This window comes from Vombatus ursinus, unplaced genomic scaffold, assembly GCF_900497805.2.
Source record: "Vombatus ursinus unplaced genomic scaffold, bare-nosed wombat genome assembly UNPS02009205.1, whole genome shotgun sequence".
Classification (NCBI taxonomy): domain Eukaryota; kingdom Metazoa; phylum Chordata; class Mammalia; order Diprotodontia; family Vombatidae; genus Vombatus; species Vombatus ursinus.
In genome coordinates this window covers 53237695-53257267 of record NW_020948983.1, presented here as the reverse complement: position 1 = coordinate 53257267, position 19573 = coordinate 53237695, and the positions used below count along the sequence as shown (strand labels likewise).

The 19573-nt window shown below is 35.5% G+C and overlaps 1 protein-coding gene across 1 annotated transcript in view; it reads left to right on the top strand.

Moving 5' to 3' along the window:
* The window catches only part of HERC1 (HECT and RLD domain containing E3 ubiquitin protein ligase family member 1), a 193823-nt gene that overhangs the window by 157033 nt on the left and 17217 nt on the right, over positions 1–19573 (top strand). Inside the window, exons 60-67 of the mRNA XM_027851988.1 lie at positions 7132–7425; positions 8532–8597; positions 9591–9716; positions 11091–11229; positions 12076–12257; positions 13487–13642; positions 14729–14851; positions 17199–17301. Of these exons, the coding sequence (XP_027707789.1) occupies positions 7132–7425; positions 8532–8597; positions 9591–9716; positions 11091–11229; positions 12076–12257; positions 13487–13642; positions 14729–14851; positions 17199–17301 (1189 nt within the window). The remainder of the gene's footprint in view (positions 1–7131; positions 7426–8531; positions 8598–9590; positions 9717–11090; positions 11230–12075; positions 12258–13486; positions 13643–14728; positions 14852–17198; positions 17302–19573) is intronic.

The following is a 19573-nucleotide window of genomic DNA, read 5'->3' as shown; positions in this document are numbered from 1 at the left end:
GCCAGCTTCTATATGAAGCCTTCCCCTATCATCTGTCTCCCCTCTTTCTCCCTCTTCCCACCCCCAAGCAAAGGTGAAAGTGCTTTTCCCCACCTCACATGGCTTATAGTTGTTGGGTTGGGTTGTTTTGGGTTTGTTGGGGTTTTTTTTGCCTAGATTTCTGCTTTGCATTTTTCTCACACTCCCTTGTTTATATCACAGTTATTTGTGTAAATATCTTTCACATTAGATCATAAACTTCTTAATTCTTAATAGAGGCCTACTGTCCAGCTCCCTTAAACCCACTCAAGCAAAAACTCAGAATTTGTACTAGATCTTATAAAGAGCAAGAAATCTAATGTGAAACCATAGTAAGTGATTTCTTCCATCCCACAACTGAATAAACGGGAAAAGGGGCTTCCGTGGGTTTCCTCCATGAGAGAGGAGGCAGCTTCCCAGCATGACCGAAAGTAGCCTTTTGGTTTCTGTGTCTGAAGAATAACAGATAGATTAAAGGAGACATTAGTCAGAAGCAAAACAGACTTTTGAAGAGGGGGCAGGGATAAAGAGAGGGTGGTTTAAGAGAATAGGATTGAGGGAAACACACAGCGATCAGAACTGTGAAAGTGATTGGGATGAATTCATTCGTAAAATGAATTGGCAACCAGAATATATTGTTAAAAAAAAAAGAGAGATTCTTAAAATCTAGCCACTGCTCACTAATGTTCAGACTCCTTAAGAGACTGACCAATATGGCAGATGTTCTAATAAATCTTGTCTTTGGCTGAAAAAAATAAAATAAAATAAAATAAAAACAAACAAACCAAACATACTTGACACAGAAAGATATAGAATTAAATAAGGAGCTAGAAAGAAAAATCTGTTACACTTCAGATAAAGTTAAAGTGGCGGGGGTACATTCATGTTCTCAGACAAAGAAAAAACAAAAATAGACCTAAGTAAGAGAAGAGGAACAGGGAAATGACATTTTGCTAAAAGGTATCCTAGGCAGTGAATTGTTATCAGTACTAAAATATGTGCACCAAACAGCATAGTATCTAAATTTATTTTAAAAAAAAAGTTAAATCAGTTACAGAAAGAAATAGACAGTAAAGCTATAATAGTAGAGTAAGGGGTAATTTTACCTCTTAGACCTAACTAAATAGATCCACAAAATAAGCATGAAAGAAGTTCGAAACCTGATTGGAATTTTACAAAAGTTAGGTATGATATACATCTAGAGAATATTTAATGGGCATAGAGAGTATTGTACCTAATTCTCATTTGTGTCTGGCACCTGCATGAAAACTGATCGGGCAGGGCATAAAAACCTTACAAAAATGCAGAAAAGCAGAAATATTAAAGCATCTTAAATGCAATTAAAATTACCTTCAATAAAGCACCTTTGAAACAAGGAATAAAATTATTTAAACACTGACTTAATCCTAAAGAATGTGTTGAACAAATCATCATAGTCAGAGAACAAATCATAGACACAATTATTTCATTAAAGATAATTACAGCATTGAGAACACATAAAATTTGTGAGATGCCTCCAAAGTAATACTTATGGGAAAGTTTATATCTCTAAAATCTTTCATCAATAGCAGATCAATGAATTGGGCATGCAACTAAAAAAACTAGAAAAATAACAGAGTAACCTCCTTTCCCTAATTAGACACCAAACTAGAAATCCTGAAAAATCAAAGAAATTAATAAAATTGAAAGTAAGAGAGATAATGTATTAGCTAATTTGACTTTAAAAAAGAAAAGCAAATTACCATTACCAGAAATGAAAAAGTTAAATTCACATCCAATGAAAAAATAAGAGCAATTATAGGGTGCCACTTTGCCCAGCTATATGTGAAATAAAACTGACAACATCAATAGAGACAGAACCTTTGCCACCTCATTTCTGTTTTGAAGAGGTTGTGAGGATCAGAGAAAATGGCTTATCCTCTATCTTCTTTGGTCACGTGACTCAGAGGTCTCCCCACTGTCTTTCAAAGACCATTTAACAATGGATTGACAATTATGTAGGTCCAGTGATCTGAACTTATTGGAGTCTGTTGGTTGCTTTTTTATTCATCTCAGTAATATAGGGTTTCTATTTCTTGTTAACATTTACTTTTCAAATATTCTCCTTGGCAGAGAAAACAGAAGCAAAATAAAGAGTTGAATGATCCTTCCCTCTGTTTTCTCCTTTACCACTCTGAAAAGTGATCCTGTCCCCAACATAACTTTAAAAAAGAAAGCCCTTTTTTATTTTTATTTTTTAGAATTCATTATCAATCTCAGTTCATTCTGAACTTCAGTGCATCTGACATTGTTCTTACAGAACTAAAGATTTTGTTTTATTTTGTTTTTTGTTGGTGAGGCAGTTGGGGTTAAGTGACTTGCCTAGAGTCACACAGCCAGTGAGTGTCAAGTGTCAGAGGCTGCATGTCTTTCATAAATTGTTGAGCCCTTTGTGAATATCCATTAATTTCTCTATATGGTTTCTTTTCCTACTTGTGATCTTTGTTTTTGTCCAAAGAATTTCATTCTTAGGAGTTTCTCCTTCTTTTTGAGCCAGCTTTCCTAATTGAATTTTAGGCACTTGGATTGTTCCAGTCTTTTCTCTGAACCCTGAAATTAGTTCACCTGACAGTTAAGTTATATTTCAGAATATATACATGGTTCTCTCCTTTTCTACCACAAATTCTAAGGTGGGCCTTCTGTTACCTTCTCATTATTTCTACTTCACCATAAAATTTCTTCTTGTTCATCAGAATCAGATCTGGAATAGTAGTCTTCTTGTTTGCTTCTTTTACTTTTAAAATAATGAAATTATTAAAGTATTTATTAGTTCTGTTTTTGACAGAGAATTCCTGCCTCACTTGTTAAAGTTTAGATTATAGGTGCCTAGATTGTTGTGATGTTTCCAAAATGGTCTATAAATTGCCTCCTCTGTCCAAATAGTCATTAATATATTTCCATAGCAGTATTATTTCTGTTTTTCCCTCCATTTATTCTCATCCAAGTGCTCTCTACTATGATCTTGACTTCAGGTTGTTGGATTTCCTTATATCTTCTTGATAAGCTATTCCAATACTTCTTTTTATCTATTCTCATCATTTTGATTAAGGTATACCCGTCTAGAGCCATATTTTAGTCACAGGTCAAAGAATTATAGATTCTCAGAATTTGAAGAATCCTCAAAAGCCATGTACTCCAGTCTTTACTTGAACAAAAATTCACTTTTCATCATATCTGTAAAGTGGCAATCCATTTTTTGCTGGAAATCTTAAGTGAGGGGGGGAACCTACTTCCTGCCAATGTAACCATCCCTTGTATTTGATAATGTATATAAATCACTTTGCAAACCTTAAAGCATTATATAATTGTTATCATTATCATCTTATTAGGTACACAACTTTGTGTGTATAGACATCTGAGAAAATATTTTCTATTACTGACTCTCTTGGGAACATATTTCTGTGAATTACTGATTATTTCTACTATTCTTCATACTTTGTTGTACCTGCTGTTCTCTATGGTATCTGCTTGATGGATGTATAAAGGCAGTTTTCTTCCATCCTCAACCATCTTTAGTTTATAGACTATTTGATCAGATTCTCAACATTCCATAATTTTTTTAATGATCTGTCATTAATTGCATTCCATTATTCCTTTGTTGTTAGGTCAGGAAGTCCTAATGAGTTGTCCAATTCCCATATGTCTCCTTCTTTTCTAAAGCTCTTCCCTTCTATCAGTAGTAGTAGTAGTAGTAGTAGTGTGTGTGTGTGTGTGTGTGTGTGTGTACGTGTGTACTCATGGGGGCATGATAGAGAAAGTCCAGATAATCAGGAGTGGGTGCTGAAGAGGAATGAAGATAGAAGTGACCTAGATACTTGCCTGGGCAGAACCGTTCAATCAGAGGAAAGAGTCTCAGGGGCAGAATAACTTTCTGGTGTGAAAAGTCCCAGGATGTAAAGTGAACTTCCAGAGTGAGGAAGCTTTTGTGACATGATAGAGAAAATCTGCAGAATAAGGAGCACAGCCTGGAGAAAAGTTATTTTTCTCCATCTGAATCACTAGGAATTCCATGTTTGGGGACTCTTGTCATGTCCTTGATGTACCCCCTCCAAAAATAGCTAAGTTCTCCATTCTTTGTCAGGTTAACAAATAGCTGCCTTGCTTACTTACTGTTTTTCAGGGAGTAATCAACCACTTCTTTTTTATTCCTCTGACCTTTATTAGATGTGTACTCTGTTGGTGGTACCTCTGGATGCACATCATCATTGCCTGGGGCACTAGAAGTTGCTTCTTGTTCAGAGTCAGGATACATCCTCTATTGGTCTAGACACCTTCTCTATTTGAAAAAATGCTTGTTACGAATTGAATTGAATTGCTTTTTCTGTGTCCTCCTACAGAGTTTCTCTTGCCTGCCATACTTGCTAGAAGTGAAATCCTCATTCTTTTCATTCTTGTTGCTAGTTTTTGTGACCAGTTTTTCACGTCAAATTTTTGCTTGTTTCTTTGTAGTTATTTTTTTTACCCCTTTTCCTGTTAACAGCCCTGGAAGCCTTTGAGCAAGGGTTTGTAGAGAGCTTCTTGCCCTTTTTGTACAATGTAATAGAGAACTAGTTGCTTTTGATGAGCTAGCTCGTCACTGATTTTTTTTCTCCAGACCCCAGTGCATTTAGAAGACATTCATAGCTATTTTTTCCTGCATGGGATTGTTGTAAGGTCCAAATGAGATAATGTGTGAAAACAGTATTGCTAACTTTAAAATGCTACATAAATGTCCATTATTCTTAGCAGTATTATTATCCACAATCTCAAGCAGAACCCAATTAATAGTCACTTCTTGTGGTTCTTGTGATTACTTTTCTCTTTCCTGCTAAGAGACTGTCACCAGCACCTCCTTCTTGTTTACTCTGTCCATATGGCCATCTCTCTTAAAGTATACTAACTTTCTAGTTTATCTTTTGATAATTAATTCTTATATGTTCATTGCTGCCCATCCCTAGTGACTTTCCAGAATATAATCTTTTTTCAGTTCCATTTATTAGAACTGCTTTAGGCATATACTAATAGTGATAGGTAGGGGCAGCTAGGTGGCGCAGTGGATAGAGCACCAGCCCTGTAGTCAGGAGTACCTGAGTTCAAATCCAGCCTCAGACCAAAAATACTTGATACTTACTAGCTGTGTGATCCTGGGCAAGTCACTTAACCCCAACTACTCAAAAAAAAAAAGTTTGGGGAGCAGCTAGGTGGCACAGTAGACAGGGCACCAGCCCTGAAAGTCAGGAGGACCTGAGTTCAAATTTGACTTCAGACCAAACACTTGACACTAGCTGCATGACCCTGGGCAAATCACTTAACCCCAATTGCCTTAAAAAAAATAGTGATAGATAATTCCCAACAATAAAAGGTCCCTACTTTCTGGTCCCACTATGCTTTCTGAACAAAACTCTTGCTTATTTTTAATGAGTTAACATTGACCCTATGCTGCTATAATCAGTGTTTTATCTATCATCAGTTTAATTTCACTGGGGTATCAGGACTAGCCTACTTGATTTTTTTGGCATAGAGCTTTACCGTCTGTGTGTGGAACATTGGAAGAAGGATGAATTATTTTAAAAGGTTATCTCTCTTTTTGCCAAAGGAGGACCCCTTAGAACTAAGCATAATACTTTAATTTCAATTAGTTAAGTTATAATTAATGGTTTTGCAACCTAAATATTGATATATCAGCAATCTCATCAGTGTGAGTATTTCCATTGGTGCAGATTGCACCCCAGCTTCTTTCTTATCTTCTGTAATTCTTGCCTACATTTTCTCTTACCCAGGGCACTGGAGAATCTATTCAGGTTACTAAAGGCTTTTCTCCAGGTCTTTAAATATATAATAAGTTCAAGTGACCAACTCTTTCTACATGATTGGGTCCACCTCCTTTTCACAGCATATTTTCCTTCAGTGATGCTGCTCATACAACTTTATAACAAAGCCAGTGTGCAATTTATATTATAGTCTTCCATCTTCCATGTGTTTCTTCTTTGGCTCTTTTGTTATTTGAAATGTTGATTCTTTGGAATGCTTAGGTGCTGTATGATTTGTAGCCACATATAATCACAAAGAGGAAATTGATGTTTTTAATAAATGGGTTTTTGTGCCGTGGAGCATGTTGGTATGCACTTTGTAATTTTCTGCATGTAATCTGTCTTTACTCTTTAGCATATTCAGTTCTGTATATATCTCATTGTTCATCTACAGTGCCTGGCTGAGACATATATATTGGTGAACTAACTCAGTGGGATAGCCTTTGTTAAGGGGAAGTACTGGAGGGTTTGTTTTTTTTTTTTAAACTTTGCTGCTTTGATGGAACCATGATCTCATTGACAGGGATCTCTCCAATATATATTCTTACAACTATATCTATAGGGAATCTCTCTTCCTTTTGGACTGTGCAAGCCACACTCAGTGACAGATACATTTGGTGAGCATGAATCTCCCTACTTTATGTGTTATTTGGTAGTTATAATTAGAGACTATCCCTATGGTAACATCTATTGGGGAATCTTGTATTATTATCATGTGCATGGGAGCCATTTTTTCCTAGGAAAGTCCTTAACGGGTTTTGTTTTTTTTTTTAATAATCGACTGCTTTTTTTTTATATAATGAACAAATAGGATCTTGTAGTCTTTACAGTTTTCCACAGTTTGCCTACTGTAAGAAATTGCAAAATCCTGCATACTTCCTTTACATTTTCATCAAGAATACCTTCAATATATACAGAAACCATTCTCATAAATATTTTATAGAGATGAGAATGATTTAGTAACAGTTAATGTCCTCTCCAGCTAGCACTTGCTTGCTCTCTGTCACTCTCTCTCTTTTCTAAAAATACTGTCATTTTTCCCATTCTTTTGGAATTCTCCCTTATTGGATATCTTGAAACTCACCCCCTGAGCACCTTCAGAGAATTGTCACCTTACAAGTGAATTTCTTCAGTATATACTTGGTCACATTTTTTTTTAACAGTGAAAAGAATATTTTATGAATTTTCAAAAGCTATTTTAAACTCTTCAGAAAGATTTTAGGTAATTTAGTCATCTTTGTTGTATAACTTTCTCAACATATTTATTCCTTACATTTTGTTTTAGCCACATGTAGTTTGTGGGGATCAGCTCGTTCATAGTCCTTATATGCAGTGTCTGGCTTCCCTTGCTGTTGGACTGCATCTAGATCAGCTTTTATGTAACCCGCCGGTACCACCTCATCATCAGAGCTGTCTTCCTGACCCTTCATCATGGAATCCAACTGAATGGGCATGGTTAGAATGTTTTTCAACCACCATAAAAGCTGCTGAAGCTCTGGCAAAGGGAGCACAGTTTCCAGAGTCCTTCACTGTTCCTGACCTGGAGCCAGTTCCAGAAGATGAACTTGCATTCCTGATGGTAAATTACCCTGAAGCAATTTTTATTTTTACATGGGTTGGGGAGAGGTATTGCAATATTTCCTGGCATCTATGACCAGGTGAGAGACAGCAAGCATGGTGCAGAGTAAGGAATGCTTAGCCTGGAATGCTGAATTCTGAGCCTCTGTACTCAAATTTGAATCTTGTCTTTGCTCCTCAATACCTGTGTGACCTTGGGGAAGTCATTTAAACCCTTCTGGCCCTCAGTTTCCTCGTCTGTAAAATAAGGAGATTGGACTAGGTGAACAATGAAGTCTCTCTAGCTTCTAGACCTATAATCCTATGGTATATTATCATTATTCAACAGCAAGTAACTCCTATTCATAGAAACAGACCTATAATCACAGAAAAATATATAATGCCTTACAATCAGATATTAACTTTGATAGAATGCCAGGCTAATAGTTAAAAGGGATTACTTAAAATCAGTGGAATTTTTAGAAACTCATCAGATCTTTCATTACAACTCAGCCTTTTCTGATATTTTTCCATTTTCTTTTACCTTAGACTACTTTTTTTATTGTCTAATTAATGTATTTAAAAAAAAAACTTTCACCATTCTCCTTTGAACATCTCATTTGATTGAAACAAATTTAATCAATTTTTGTTCATCCTGACCACCCCTCTGCATTCTTAAAGATGATCATGAAGCTTATCCTTAAATATGAGCACAATAGTTTAATGTGTTGGCATTTTCTCTTGGCTGCATTTGAAAGCCATTTGGCTTCAGAAGCCTTATAAAGAACATAAATGCCCGACCAGATAGTGCTGCTTCATGTCAAGGTAGATCAGCCCAGTGATAAACTCTTTATCTTTTTCATCTCTATTTTTTGTAAGCATATTTTGATATTTTAAAAATAACAGTATGAGAGCACATTGAATCAGTAAACCCAGTACTTTTCACAGAGAAGACATACAAATATTGATCAATATGTAGCACTGATAACAATTCTGTTGGGGATCATTCTCTTAAGATTTTATAACACTAATATAATCTTGCCTATTGGAAAGAGGAGTTGAGCTTTCAGCAGATAATAAGTAAATATTGATTACAATATTCACCATAATATGTTCATGCCTTTGCAGGATAATAGTAAATGGATTAATGGTATGGATGAGCAGATTATGTCTTGGGCAACATCAAGACCTGAGGTTAGTGAAAATGACATTTATATATGTTTGAAATACATCCAAATATGGTTGTTTTTCCTGTCATATAGCTTAATTAGTCATATTGTATCCTTTATCTCACATAGATCACCCGGTTTTATTTCCTGCCTAATTTTTTTTTCTACCAGTTATTCTTTTATTTTGGAAGTGGAGTAATTATTATTAAATATTTTCCACAACTAATGACTTTTGCTAATGCCTTTTTAAAAATAAAGATTCATTTCCCAGTTTTACCACCCCCACTTTGATTCCTGCCACGTATAAATAAAAATTTAAGCAAAACCCCACTGACAAAATGACTTCATCTGACAGTTTATGTGTCATTTCACACCTGTCCCCATCTTCTTTATGGAGAGGGGGGAGATATGTTTCCTTTTCATTTCTTTGGGACCAAGATTGGTCTTTGCAGTTAATTTGAGTTTGACTTTATTTTAGTGTTGTTTTCACTTACTTTGTTGTGGTTGTATTTATTGTTCTGTTCATTTTACTGTCTTAGTTCTACATCAGTCCTTACAAGTGTTCCCAAATACCTTATATTTGTTGGGTCTTAGGACTTAATGACATTGATCACATTCATTTACTAACAGTTTATTCAGCCCTTTTCCAAATGGCTCTTAATTTGTTTCCAGCTTTTTACTACCCTGAAGAATGCTGCTGTGAATATTTTGTTATATTTGGGATCTGTTACCTTTGCTGGATATATATCTAGTAGTAGGGTGATTGATTCAAAAGATATGAACAGATAAGTGGGTTTTCCTATAAAATTTCAAACTTTTTCCAGAACATTTGGATCAGTTCACAGCTTCACCAGCAGTATATTTGTGTTTCTGTTTCTCCATAGTCCCTACTGCACTGACAGATGCCCTCTTCAGTAATTTTTGCTAATTTAATGAATTTAAAGTGAAACCTCAGAGTTCCGTAATTTGTATTTCCCCTATTTGCGATTTTAAGATGATTGTCTTTATGATTTTGTAGGACTGGCATCTGGGAGGCAAATGTGATGTCTTTCTGTGGGGTGCTGGAAGGCATGGACAGCTTGCTGAGGCTGGTAGAAACGTGATGATACCGGCTGCTGCTCCTTCATTCTCACAGGCTCAACAGGTAACTAGGTTCAGTGATGGAAGAGAAATTTTTAAAGGGCTGAAAATTCTGATAACCAGCACTGGCAATAACTTTGTAGTAAAGATGTATAGTTCCTAGTCTTATTGTCAGGAATCCCAAGTAAAATGATTATAAAGTATACTTTACAAATAGAAGTGCTATTAAAAAGCTCTTTAGGTTAATTTAAAGAGTTTCTAGTAGATTTGTAAGTATTTTTTTCCCAAGTGAATTGTCATGATAATTCATTATTATTTCTTAGTATGTATTCATATAAATATTATATAAAATATATTACAGAAATAGTACTGTTTCTTAGTATGCATTTATATACACCCCAATTGATGATTTTTTTTTTCATTCATTAACACTTTTTTGACCATCTTAGTTTCTTAGCCTTTAAAAAAAAAATTGGTGCCTAAATTTCCCAAGTCTTTAATTGATCTTTCATGGACAAAATAATCTTAGTAGTGTACAGGTCTGATCATATCCTCTTCTGATCAAAAACTTCAGTCATTCCTATTACTCATAGGATAAAATGTACTCAGCCTAACACTTCATAGTCGCCTCTATCTCCATCCTACCTTGTCAGCCTTATTTCACACTATCCCTATTTATGTACTTTACCTTCTAACTTGTACTGACGATTTCTTTCTTTCCTCCTGAAAATGTTTTGGTTTAGGTTGTCTCCCTCTTCTGAAATAGCTAACTTCTTATTTCTCCATCTTGAAATCCTCTTTATTCACCATTCAGATGCGACCATCATCCAGTATTCATTGGTTTCTCTCTCCATTTTCTCATAACATTCCTTTATACTTACACCATTCTGCCTTGTATCACAATTATTTGTTTCTGGTATGTGTCTCCCTGGTAGGGTTGTAACTTTCTTAAGGGCATTAATTGTGATGTTTTTCCTCTTTATATCCTTATACCCCAGATAGTATAGTGCTTTTGAAACAGTAGATGCTTAATAATATTTATTGAATTGAATTGAGTTGGGATTGCTGATCTAGCTTTCTTTTTTCTGTACTTCAGATGATTTGTAGGGCCTATTTTAATTATATGCTCCTTGGTACTAATCTGTGAACCAAACCTTCTCCTTCTTAGCAAAATTACCCAGGATCTCAAATAACTTTGAAACAGTTACGCTAGTTTCACAGCCATCTTGATAAACTAGCAGGATTGTAATGGTCAAGGAGAAATGACTGCTTTAATTTTAAGACTGAGGATTAGGTAGCTTTATATCAAGCATGAGAGAGTACTGGTCAGTATGTTGTAATTTTAAAGCTTATGTAGTGACAAATGTATAGTGTGACTTATAAGTATGTATATATGTGTGTATAATAAATTTGTGTGTATGTGTGTTTTTAATTCCAGGTTATTTGTGGACAGAATTGCACCTTTGTTATCCAGGCCAATGGCACAGTATTGGCTTGTGGGGAAGGAAGTTACGGCAGATTGGGACAAGGAAATTCAGATGACCTTCATGTATTGACAGTTATTTCAGCATTACAAGGTTACAGTTTTTTCAATTGAAAATGTAGATTTCATTAAAACTTACCAGAAGCTAATCCATAGATAGAATTAAATCCAAAAGGATCTGTGTATGCATTTATATGTGTGTATTTACATATATAGGTAGAATATTTTCACATAAATTATGAATAACTAGATGCTGAATTCTTGCATGTGGTAGATGTATGGATACAACTTTAATTGCTACATTTTAGCAGTATTGTTTCTGAAGTTACTTATCATTAAGTAACGTTAGCATCTGTGAAAGTTATAAATATCATTGTGAGCCATTGGACAATGTAATCAAATGCTTGGAAGATGCATAAATTATAATTATTTTAATAACATTGCTATAATTTTGCACATATTTTATTTAAAAATAAAATAGTTTGCATATGATAATATAAAGACATGATAAAGGATTTCAGAGGACTTCTATTTCAAAGGTAGCTTTTACTGGAAGAAAAAATGTCAAGAAATAATTCCCTGAAAAATGACTAGCTTTTATTTTTAATTTTAGTAATGCAGAAATGAGCATTTTATGAACATAAAAGTATCTGAATCACAACTAAAAAATATACAATACATTCCTATAAAATTGGAAGTTGTGTATCTTAAGCTCTATTTGTGATGGTACTTTTCAACAACTAACTACAGTTTTGCTAGATAAATAAGGAAATTTTATTTTTAAAATAAATAAGCCATTATGGAAGTTTTTATTTAGAGAATTTATGCTTAGAATTTGTCATGACAGGTATGTTGTGGCTATACAGAGTTTAGAAATGATAAAAATAAATAGAATAATTTTTATATAGCATTGCTGATTTGTTTTTTCATTCTTTTGTAGGCTTTGTGGTAACACAACTAGTAACTTCTTGTGGCTCTGATGGGCATTCCATGGCCTTAACTGAAAGTGGCGAGGTCTTCAGCTGGGGAGATGGAGACTATGGCAAGCTTGGCCATGGGAATAGTGACCGGCAACGCCGACCTAGGCAAATAGAGGCTTTGCAAGGAGAGGAAGTGATTCAGGTTCTTAAGAGAATTTTCATTCAGTCTTTAAATGTAGACAGGTTACTTGCTACACAGAAAATAATGGGAAACGTTATAAAAAGTCAAAAGTAAATGAATTATAGAAAGAACTGATAATTGTCTAAACATAGATTGAAGCATGCTATTTTTCACTTTCATTTTTTTATTCGAGTTTTCTTGTACAAAATGACTAATATGGAAATGTTTTACATAATTACACATATTATCTCTATGTGATTGCTGACTGTCTCAGGGAGTGGAGAGGGGAAGAAAGGACAGAAGGATAGAATTTGGAACTGAAAACTTTAAAAAAAAACACATATTGTTTTAACCTGTAATTGGGGGCGTATGTATGTATATATTTGTATATATGTTATATAACAAGATTTTTAAAAAGTAAATGAATTTAGAATGATAGTGCGTTCTTTAATAAGTTGAGCATGTGTCTCAGGAGTTAAACATCTTGTTATGTAATCACTGTAACAAATCTATTGAACTAGTTGTTTCAACTCAGTGCTCAAACTGTAAATTCCAAGGTTTTATAGGCAGTGGAGACAAATTTAGCTTCTTTCTCATATAAATGGTTTTCCTTTGATCTGGGATTGAGATTAGTGTGGGGAGATGTTGCATTGTTTTTGATAATGAGTATTTGGTCTAGAAATATAGTAACTTCTAATTTCAGGCTGTTCTTCTTTGCAGAGCCCAAATTAATTTATAAAACAAAAGACTTCTTGAAAGGCAAGTGATTGTCCAGTACACACATAGCTTAAAAGCATCTCCCACCTAGTTTGGTCTTCAGCTTGACCTTCATGTGGAAGAAGCTTAAATGTAGAATGAACTAGTATTCCAGTCCCTAAATTGAATACACTACTATTACTTAGTTTCCATGATTGTGGAAAAGGTGTTAGATTAGGAGTCAGAGGACCTCAAACTGGTTTAGAATTCCAGTGCTGCAGTTTGCAGTATCACCTTGAACTTTTATCTCTCTGAAACATAGTTTCTTAACCTATAGATGAGGATGGTAATTTTACACTACCATCCTCATGGAGTTGTAAGGAAAAGCACTTGCTAAACTGTAGGCATCTGTGTAAATGTGACTTAGTAGTAATAAAAATATTTTTTGAATGAATTAAACTTTTAAAATTGTTTTAAAATGTGTATATTAATTAAGCATGCTAATTATACTAATTATGTTTTTTAAAAATATATATATTTTATTTTTACTTCAGATGTCATGTGGCTTCAAACACTCAGCAGTGGTGACATCAGATGGCAAGCTTTTTACATTTGGGAATGGTGATTATGGTCGTTTGGGCCTTGGAAACACTTCTAACAAAAAGCTTCCTGAGAGAGTGACAGCATTAGAGGGATACCAAATTGGACAAGTATGGAATGAATCTGTAAAATAGTGTATCTGATAGTGATTTCTTGTCTCTTCAGTGTTGTTCATTTATGCTGTCCATACTTAAGATTATACTAGTTGTATTGTAGGTTCACCTCTTTATCACTTTTTTATATTTTTGGAGTTTTTAAAAATTTATTGGTACGTTGAATTTTTTTTTCTAATGTGAAAATTCAAATATTAACACATGCCTTTATCATAAAATGGCAAGATATGAAATAATAACTACAGGATGGCCCTCTTCTTTTTTTTTTTTTTTTTTGGGTGAGGTAATTGGGGTTGAGTGACTTTACCAAGGTCACACAGCTAGTTCGTGTCAAGTGTTTGGTCTGAGGCCGGATTTGAACTCCGGTCCTCCTGACTTCAGGGCCGTTGCTCTATCCACTGTGCTACCTAGCTGCCCCACCCTCTTCTTTTCTAACCTGCAATAGTAGCTCATCCTGAGTGTACCTATGTTCCATAGTCTACATTCCATATGGTGCTGAACAGAAAGAAGAAAAACTTTTGATTATCATTTGGAATCCTTATTTCAGTTGTCCCTGTTGTACGATGGTAATTATTTTTGCTTTTAAATAATTATTATACGTGTGTGTGTGGTAAGAATGTAGAAGTTGCTATTAGAGGACTAAGGATCTCTCCCAGACATGTAGAGACTATAAGTACCTTCTAGATCCAAAGAAGGTAAGAGAGAGAGAAATATTAATGTACTTGTAAATAGTTATATAAGATTGACTACTAGTGACTGAGTATTTTAAGGCATGGTGTGCATACAAACCTTTTCTTAATGATTAACTTCTTTGATTCCTAGCTAAGGCTGAGTATCATTGTTATCAGGGATGTAACTTTTAGGTAGCACCAGGTTTGGTATGGTTTTTAATTCTGTGCTAACATTAGAAACTGAGATGTGTGATGCATTATGGCTAATAATTTATAAATAGCTTTTGTATAGCTATTCCAGAAGAGAATGAAGAAAATTATTTTATAATTGGTGGGAAAATAAAGGGTTTCAAATATGTGGCAGTTTGTTTTGTGGTGTTTTGGTTAAGCCTACTGAATGCTTTTCCGATAGGTGGCTTGTGGATTAAATCATACCCTAGCTGTGTCTGCAGATGGTTCAATGGTGTGGGCTTTTGGAGATGGAGATTATGGAAAACTTGGCTTGGGAAACTCTACTGCAAAGTCTTCACCACAGGTTAATTCTCTTGATCAGCTTGTTTTTCATAATCTTTAAAACATTTTAACCATGTGCCATTTTATTTTTAATTAATATTATTTTATGAAGGAAAGCATGTTAATGGCTAGAGAGCTGGCCTTGGAGTCAGGAAGAGCTGAGTTCAGTTCCTGTCTCTGAAAGACACTGGCTCTTGACACAAAACTAGTTAAGTGTCAAGTGTTTGGTTTGAGGCTGCATTTGAACTCAGGTCCTCCTGACTTCCAGGCCGGTGCTCTATCTACCGCACCACCTCGCTGACCCATCACTTGAACTCTCAAGTGACACAGGCAAGTCTCTAAGGCTGCAAAGTTGTGGAGAAGGTGCTGATTTGCATTCATAGAGGGAGTTTCCAACAACAATGGAATTATAAGTACACTTTCAAAAGCGCTTCTCTTTTGTTACTTTGTAGTGAAATTGGTAGCAGCTTAGTGAGTCATGTTCTCCCAGAGGGTTGGACTTGGGTGTCAGCAGGAACTGGATTCAAATCCTGTGCCCCAGGGCACGCCAGCTAACCTCTGCCTAAAGGACTGAGCTGCCCATTCAGAGGCAGATTATGGTCTTTGTTGGTGGAGGCAGTGGCCCACCGTGGTGGGATCATTCACATATTTACATAGAATGAAATTTACAACACACTATGTCTTGCTTATGAAACTGTTATTGACTAAACTGAGAAATAATTCGTACCTACTTACTATAGGCTTTAGGCTTTCCATAGAAAGAAATGCATACTTGTAGAATGCATTTCTGCAATCTGCAAAGTATAGAACTGAAGTGATAATAGTGAAATTATCTAAAAGAAACTCTTCAGTGACCTTCTGTCACAAAAAGCGCTTTTGCCAGGCACCATAGGTAGTTTATACTTAAGCAAGTTTCATTTCAATATGGCATGGCCATGTGCTACCTGAGTGCAGTTGTGCTTCCATTTTTAAAAGAGATAAAAGAAAAACAAAATAACAAGTATTTGAGCTTAACTTCTTAATTTATTGTTTTCTTCTAGTCATATTGTTAAAGGAACCTTTACTTAGTAGCATTACAGAATGATTCACAATATAAATGCAGGGTTCTGTCAAATAATGAGTTGACATTTCACATTTAAAATTTAATTTGATTTATAAAATTTTGATTCACACCTTTCAGGAGCACTTTATTACATTAATTCTATAATATACTGATGTTTAGATGAGTTCTTAGCTGGGCAGGGGAGGGCTGAAGTAAGCCCACCAAGCTTTTAAAGATGATCCAAAGTTACTATTTTCAACTCTGGAAACTGGGAAGTAATATCTCAAAGTAATAGTCATAGTTTTATAACGTTTGGTTTCTAGCTTCAAAGGAAGAAGAGAGCTCATGCTCTCAATGATTTGATGGAAAGAAAAATGTATTTGGAGTCAAAGGACTTGAGTTCAAATCCTAGTATTATAGCTTGTTATCTAGGTGACCCTAGTTTCCCCATTTGTCAAATGAGAGAGATTGGACTCGATGATTTCTAAGGTTTCTTCCAGCTCTAAATCTCCAGTTCTGTGAGATACCAGAACAGATTACACGCATGTCAACCTGTGGCGTAGTTCCCTTTTGTCTATTTCTGGACATAACCCCAGCACATAGGAAGACCGACAAGTAGCATTCCAGATCAGGCAGGATTGGAGACTGACTCTGAGTGGACCACTACCTTCCCCCTTCCACAGCAGGTGCATGCTCTTCAGATGAATTTTAGGGACTTAATAACCGAAGATGACAAAGTGCCTTACACTTAGATGCCAATCAGAAATAAGCACTGTAACATTCCATACCTGAGTTGGTAGAGTTTCTTTGGTGCTCATATTGTATTTTATCACTGTATATATTCACTAGTCACTTTGTTTCTGTCAACATATTCACCCCTCACCCTGGGGAATGGACCATGTCTCAGCAGAAATGACTCAGTTTTAGATAACTATTTGAAATGTTTTTTAAGGCTTAGGGTTATGGTTCCTTGCTACTAGCTATGTCCTATGAGATAAGCCCACTTTTCTTCTTTGAATTTTGCCCATCCTTTGCTGTATCTTGAGAGGTATATTTATAAATTTCCCATTCAGATAAATTTTAGGGGGGTAATGAGCAAGAGAAGGGGAACTAGGGAAAGAAGTGGGTAAGGAAGAAGATATTTAAATTTTGGTGGAATTAGGTGAATAGCTTTAAGTATCAACTCCCCACTCCAAAGCAGTAATAATTTTACCATAAAATGAGATTTTATTTTAATCATAGATACGTGTTAAACTTAGGAAATAGCAGAGTTTTTTTTTTTCCCCTTCCAAAATGTGTGTGTATAATTACACTTTTACTTTTTCAGAAAGTAGATGTTCTTTGTGGAATTGGAATCAAAAAAGTTGCTTGTGGCACACAGTTTTCTGTTGCATTGACAAAGGATGGTCATGTGTATACTTTTGGACAGGGTAAGGAATCTTTTTTTAAAATCAACTTGAACAAGTTAATGTGGGTGTAGGAGTCTAATGGGGTGGGAGATGAGGAAGAAGCATTTGAACATTAATGAACATTAATTTGTAATTCTTTTTGTGTCTTCTTTAATGTATATATGTATGTTTTTGTGGAGTTGTAATCAGTGGGTCCATACAATTTTGTCTTTTTATATGTAGCATTTATTTTATATATGGATGCAGGCCACATATTTTAATAGTTTATATTGTATTTCATATATTTCAGTAACTTCTGTTGTATGTGCGTAGTTATTCATTTATTCATTCGTTTATTTAATTTTCATTGTTCATTCATGTTTATGTTTTTGTGTTTCCCTTCACTCCTGTGTTTGAACTTTAAAAAGTTTTTTTGCAGATTTGATCTTTTAATTAGGAATGCATGGACGTCTTCTATTTAATTAAAGGTTCATTTTATCACCCTATAAAATTATACTGGGTTTTCCTGAATAAGTTTTTCTTGGCTGTAAACCCATATTCTTTACCTTCTGGAATATCATATTCCAAGTTCTCTGTTTCTTTATAGTTGTTGCTGCTGAATCATGTGTGATTTTCACTGTGATTCCTGGGTACTTCAGTTCTTTCTAGCTATTTGCTGTATTTTTTCTTTGACCTAGAAGCTCTGGATTTTGATGGTATTTCTGGGAGTTTTTATTTTGAGGTTTCTTTCAGGATATAACCAGTGTATTATTTCTGTTTCTATGTTGCCCTCTGGTTATGAGAGACATAGATAGATATCTTATATGATGTTTAGGCTCTTATTGGTTGAGGTGGTCAGACAGTCCAATGATTCTTACATTTTTCTTCTGTTTTCCAGGTCAGTTGTTTTTGCTATTGAGATCCCTTATTGTATTTTCTTCTATTTTTTCAGCCTTTTGACTTTATTGTAATATTTAATTATCTCGTGAAATTGTTGGCTTCTCTTTAATCCATTCTGATTTGTAGGGAGTTTGTTGCTTGAGCAAGGTTTTGTGTCTCTTATGCCAAGTTGTTAATCCCTTTTTCAGTTCTTTCTTCCATAGCTTTTATTTTTTTTCCATTTTCTTCCTCAAGTGATCTCATTGCATTTATAAAACCTTCTTAAATTCTTGCTTCATTTCTTCTAGGAATTCTAGTTGAATTTGTGCCCAAGATGTGTTTTTCTTTGAGGCACTGCTTATAAATATTTTAGTTATTCTCTTCTGGGTATTTTGATTTTTTTTAGGGTCCCTACCATCGTTATAGCTTATGTTGGTGGGATTCTTTTTTTTGTTTATCCATTCTTCCAGCCTACTTCCTAACTTTGGCCTTGATGTTAGCACTGGGCTCTGCCGCACTTCTGAAGGGACATTCTGGACTGGTCCTATTGCTTCTTCCTTAGCATATTGAGTATTGTGTTACTCCAGGATCTCAGGGACAGGCTGGAGAGCTGCAGGCTTTCAGTGTTTCTAGACTTGTCTGATCCAAGACAGAGTTTGATTGCTGCCAGTTCCTGACCTGGGTTTGGATCTGAGCAAGAGTAGACTGTTGCTGGACTCAGCCCCTATCAGCTAGCTGAAAAGCTCTGTTGATTTAGAGTGGCAGAATTGTAGGTTCCCCTTTGATTTGGTTTGGGATTCCTGCCTTGATTATTTCTCTACAAGCCTGGCAAGATGCTGGAAGTGAAACCCTCCTCTGTTCATGGGGTCTGAGCCAAACCACTGCAGTTGCTGCTGCTGGCTTCTGAATTTCCTCCTTTCTACACACAAAAACCCAAGACCTCCCTCCCCTAGGATGCTGCTCTCCTCTGTAGGTCCCCTTCACGCCACAGCAGATCTGTGACCTAGAACTGTATAGTAGTCAGCAAAACTGCCAGTTGGCACCTGTCCCCTCCCAGAGCCTCAGTACAGGTCTGGCACCTCCTCCTACCCTGTGCTCAGCCTCTCCTCGAGCACAGCAGGCTCTGACAGCAGCATGCTCCTGCTCTGGACACGTTTCTAGTGTCAGCAGACCTCCTGAGCTGTCTCCAGAGGATGTGCTGTTAGGTGTTTGGGATTTCTTCCATCAGAATTTGGGCTGGTACATTTTCTAGGTCTCTTTTTATATCCCCACCACTTAGGGCAATGCCTGGCATATAATAGGTGCTTAATAAATATTTATTTACTGACTAATAATAAAATTGTAGACTTGGAACATAGAGACCTGGGTTCAAGTCCTGACTGTAATCTGTACTAGCTGTGTGACCTTGGGTAAATGATTGAACCTCTAATTGTCC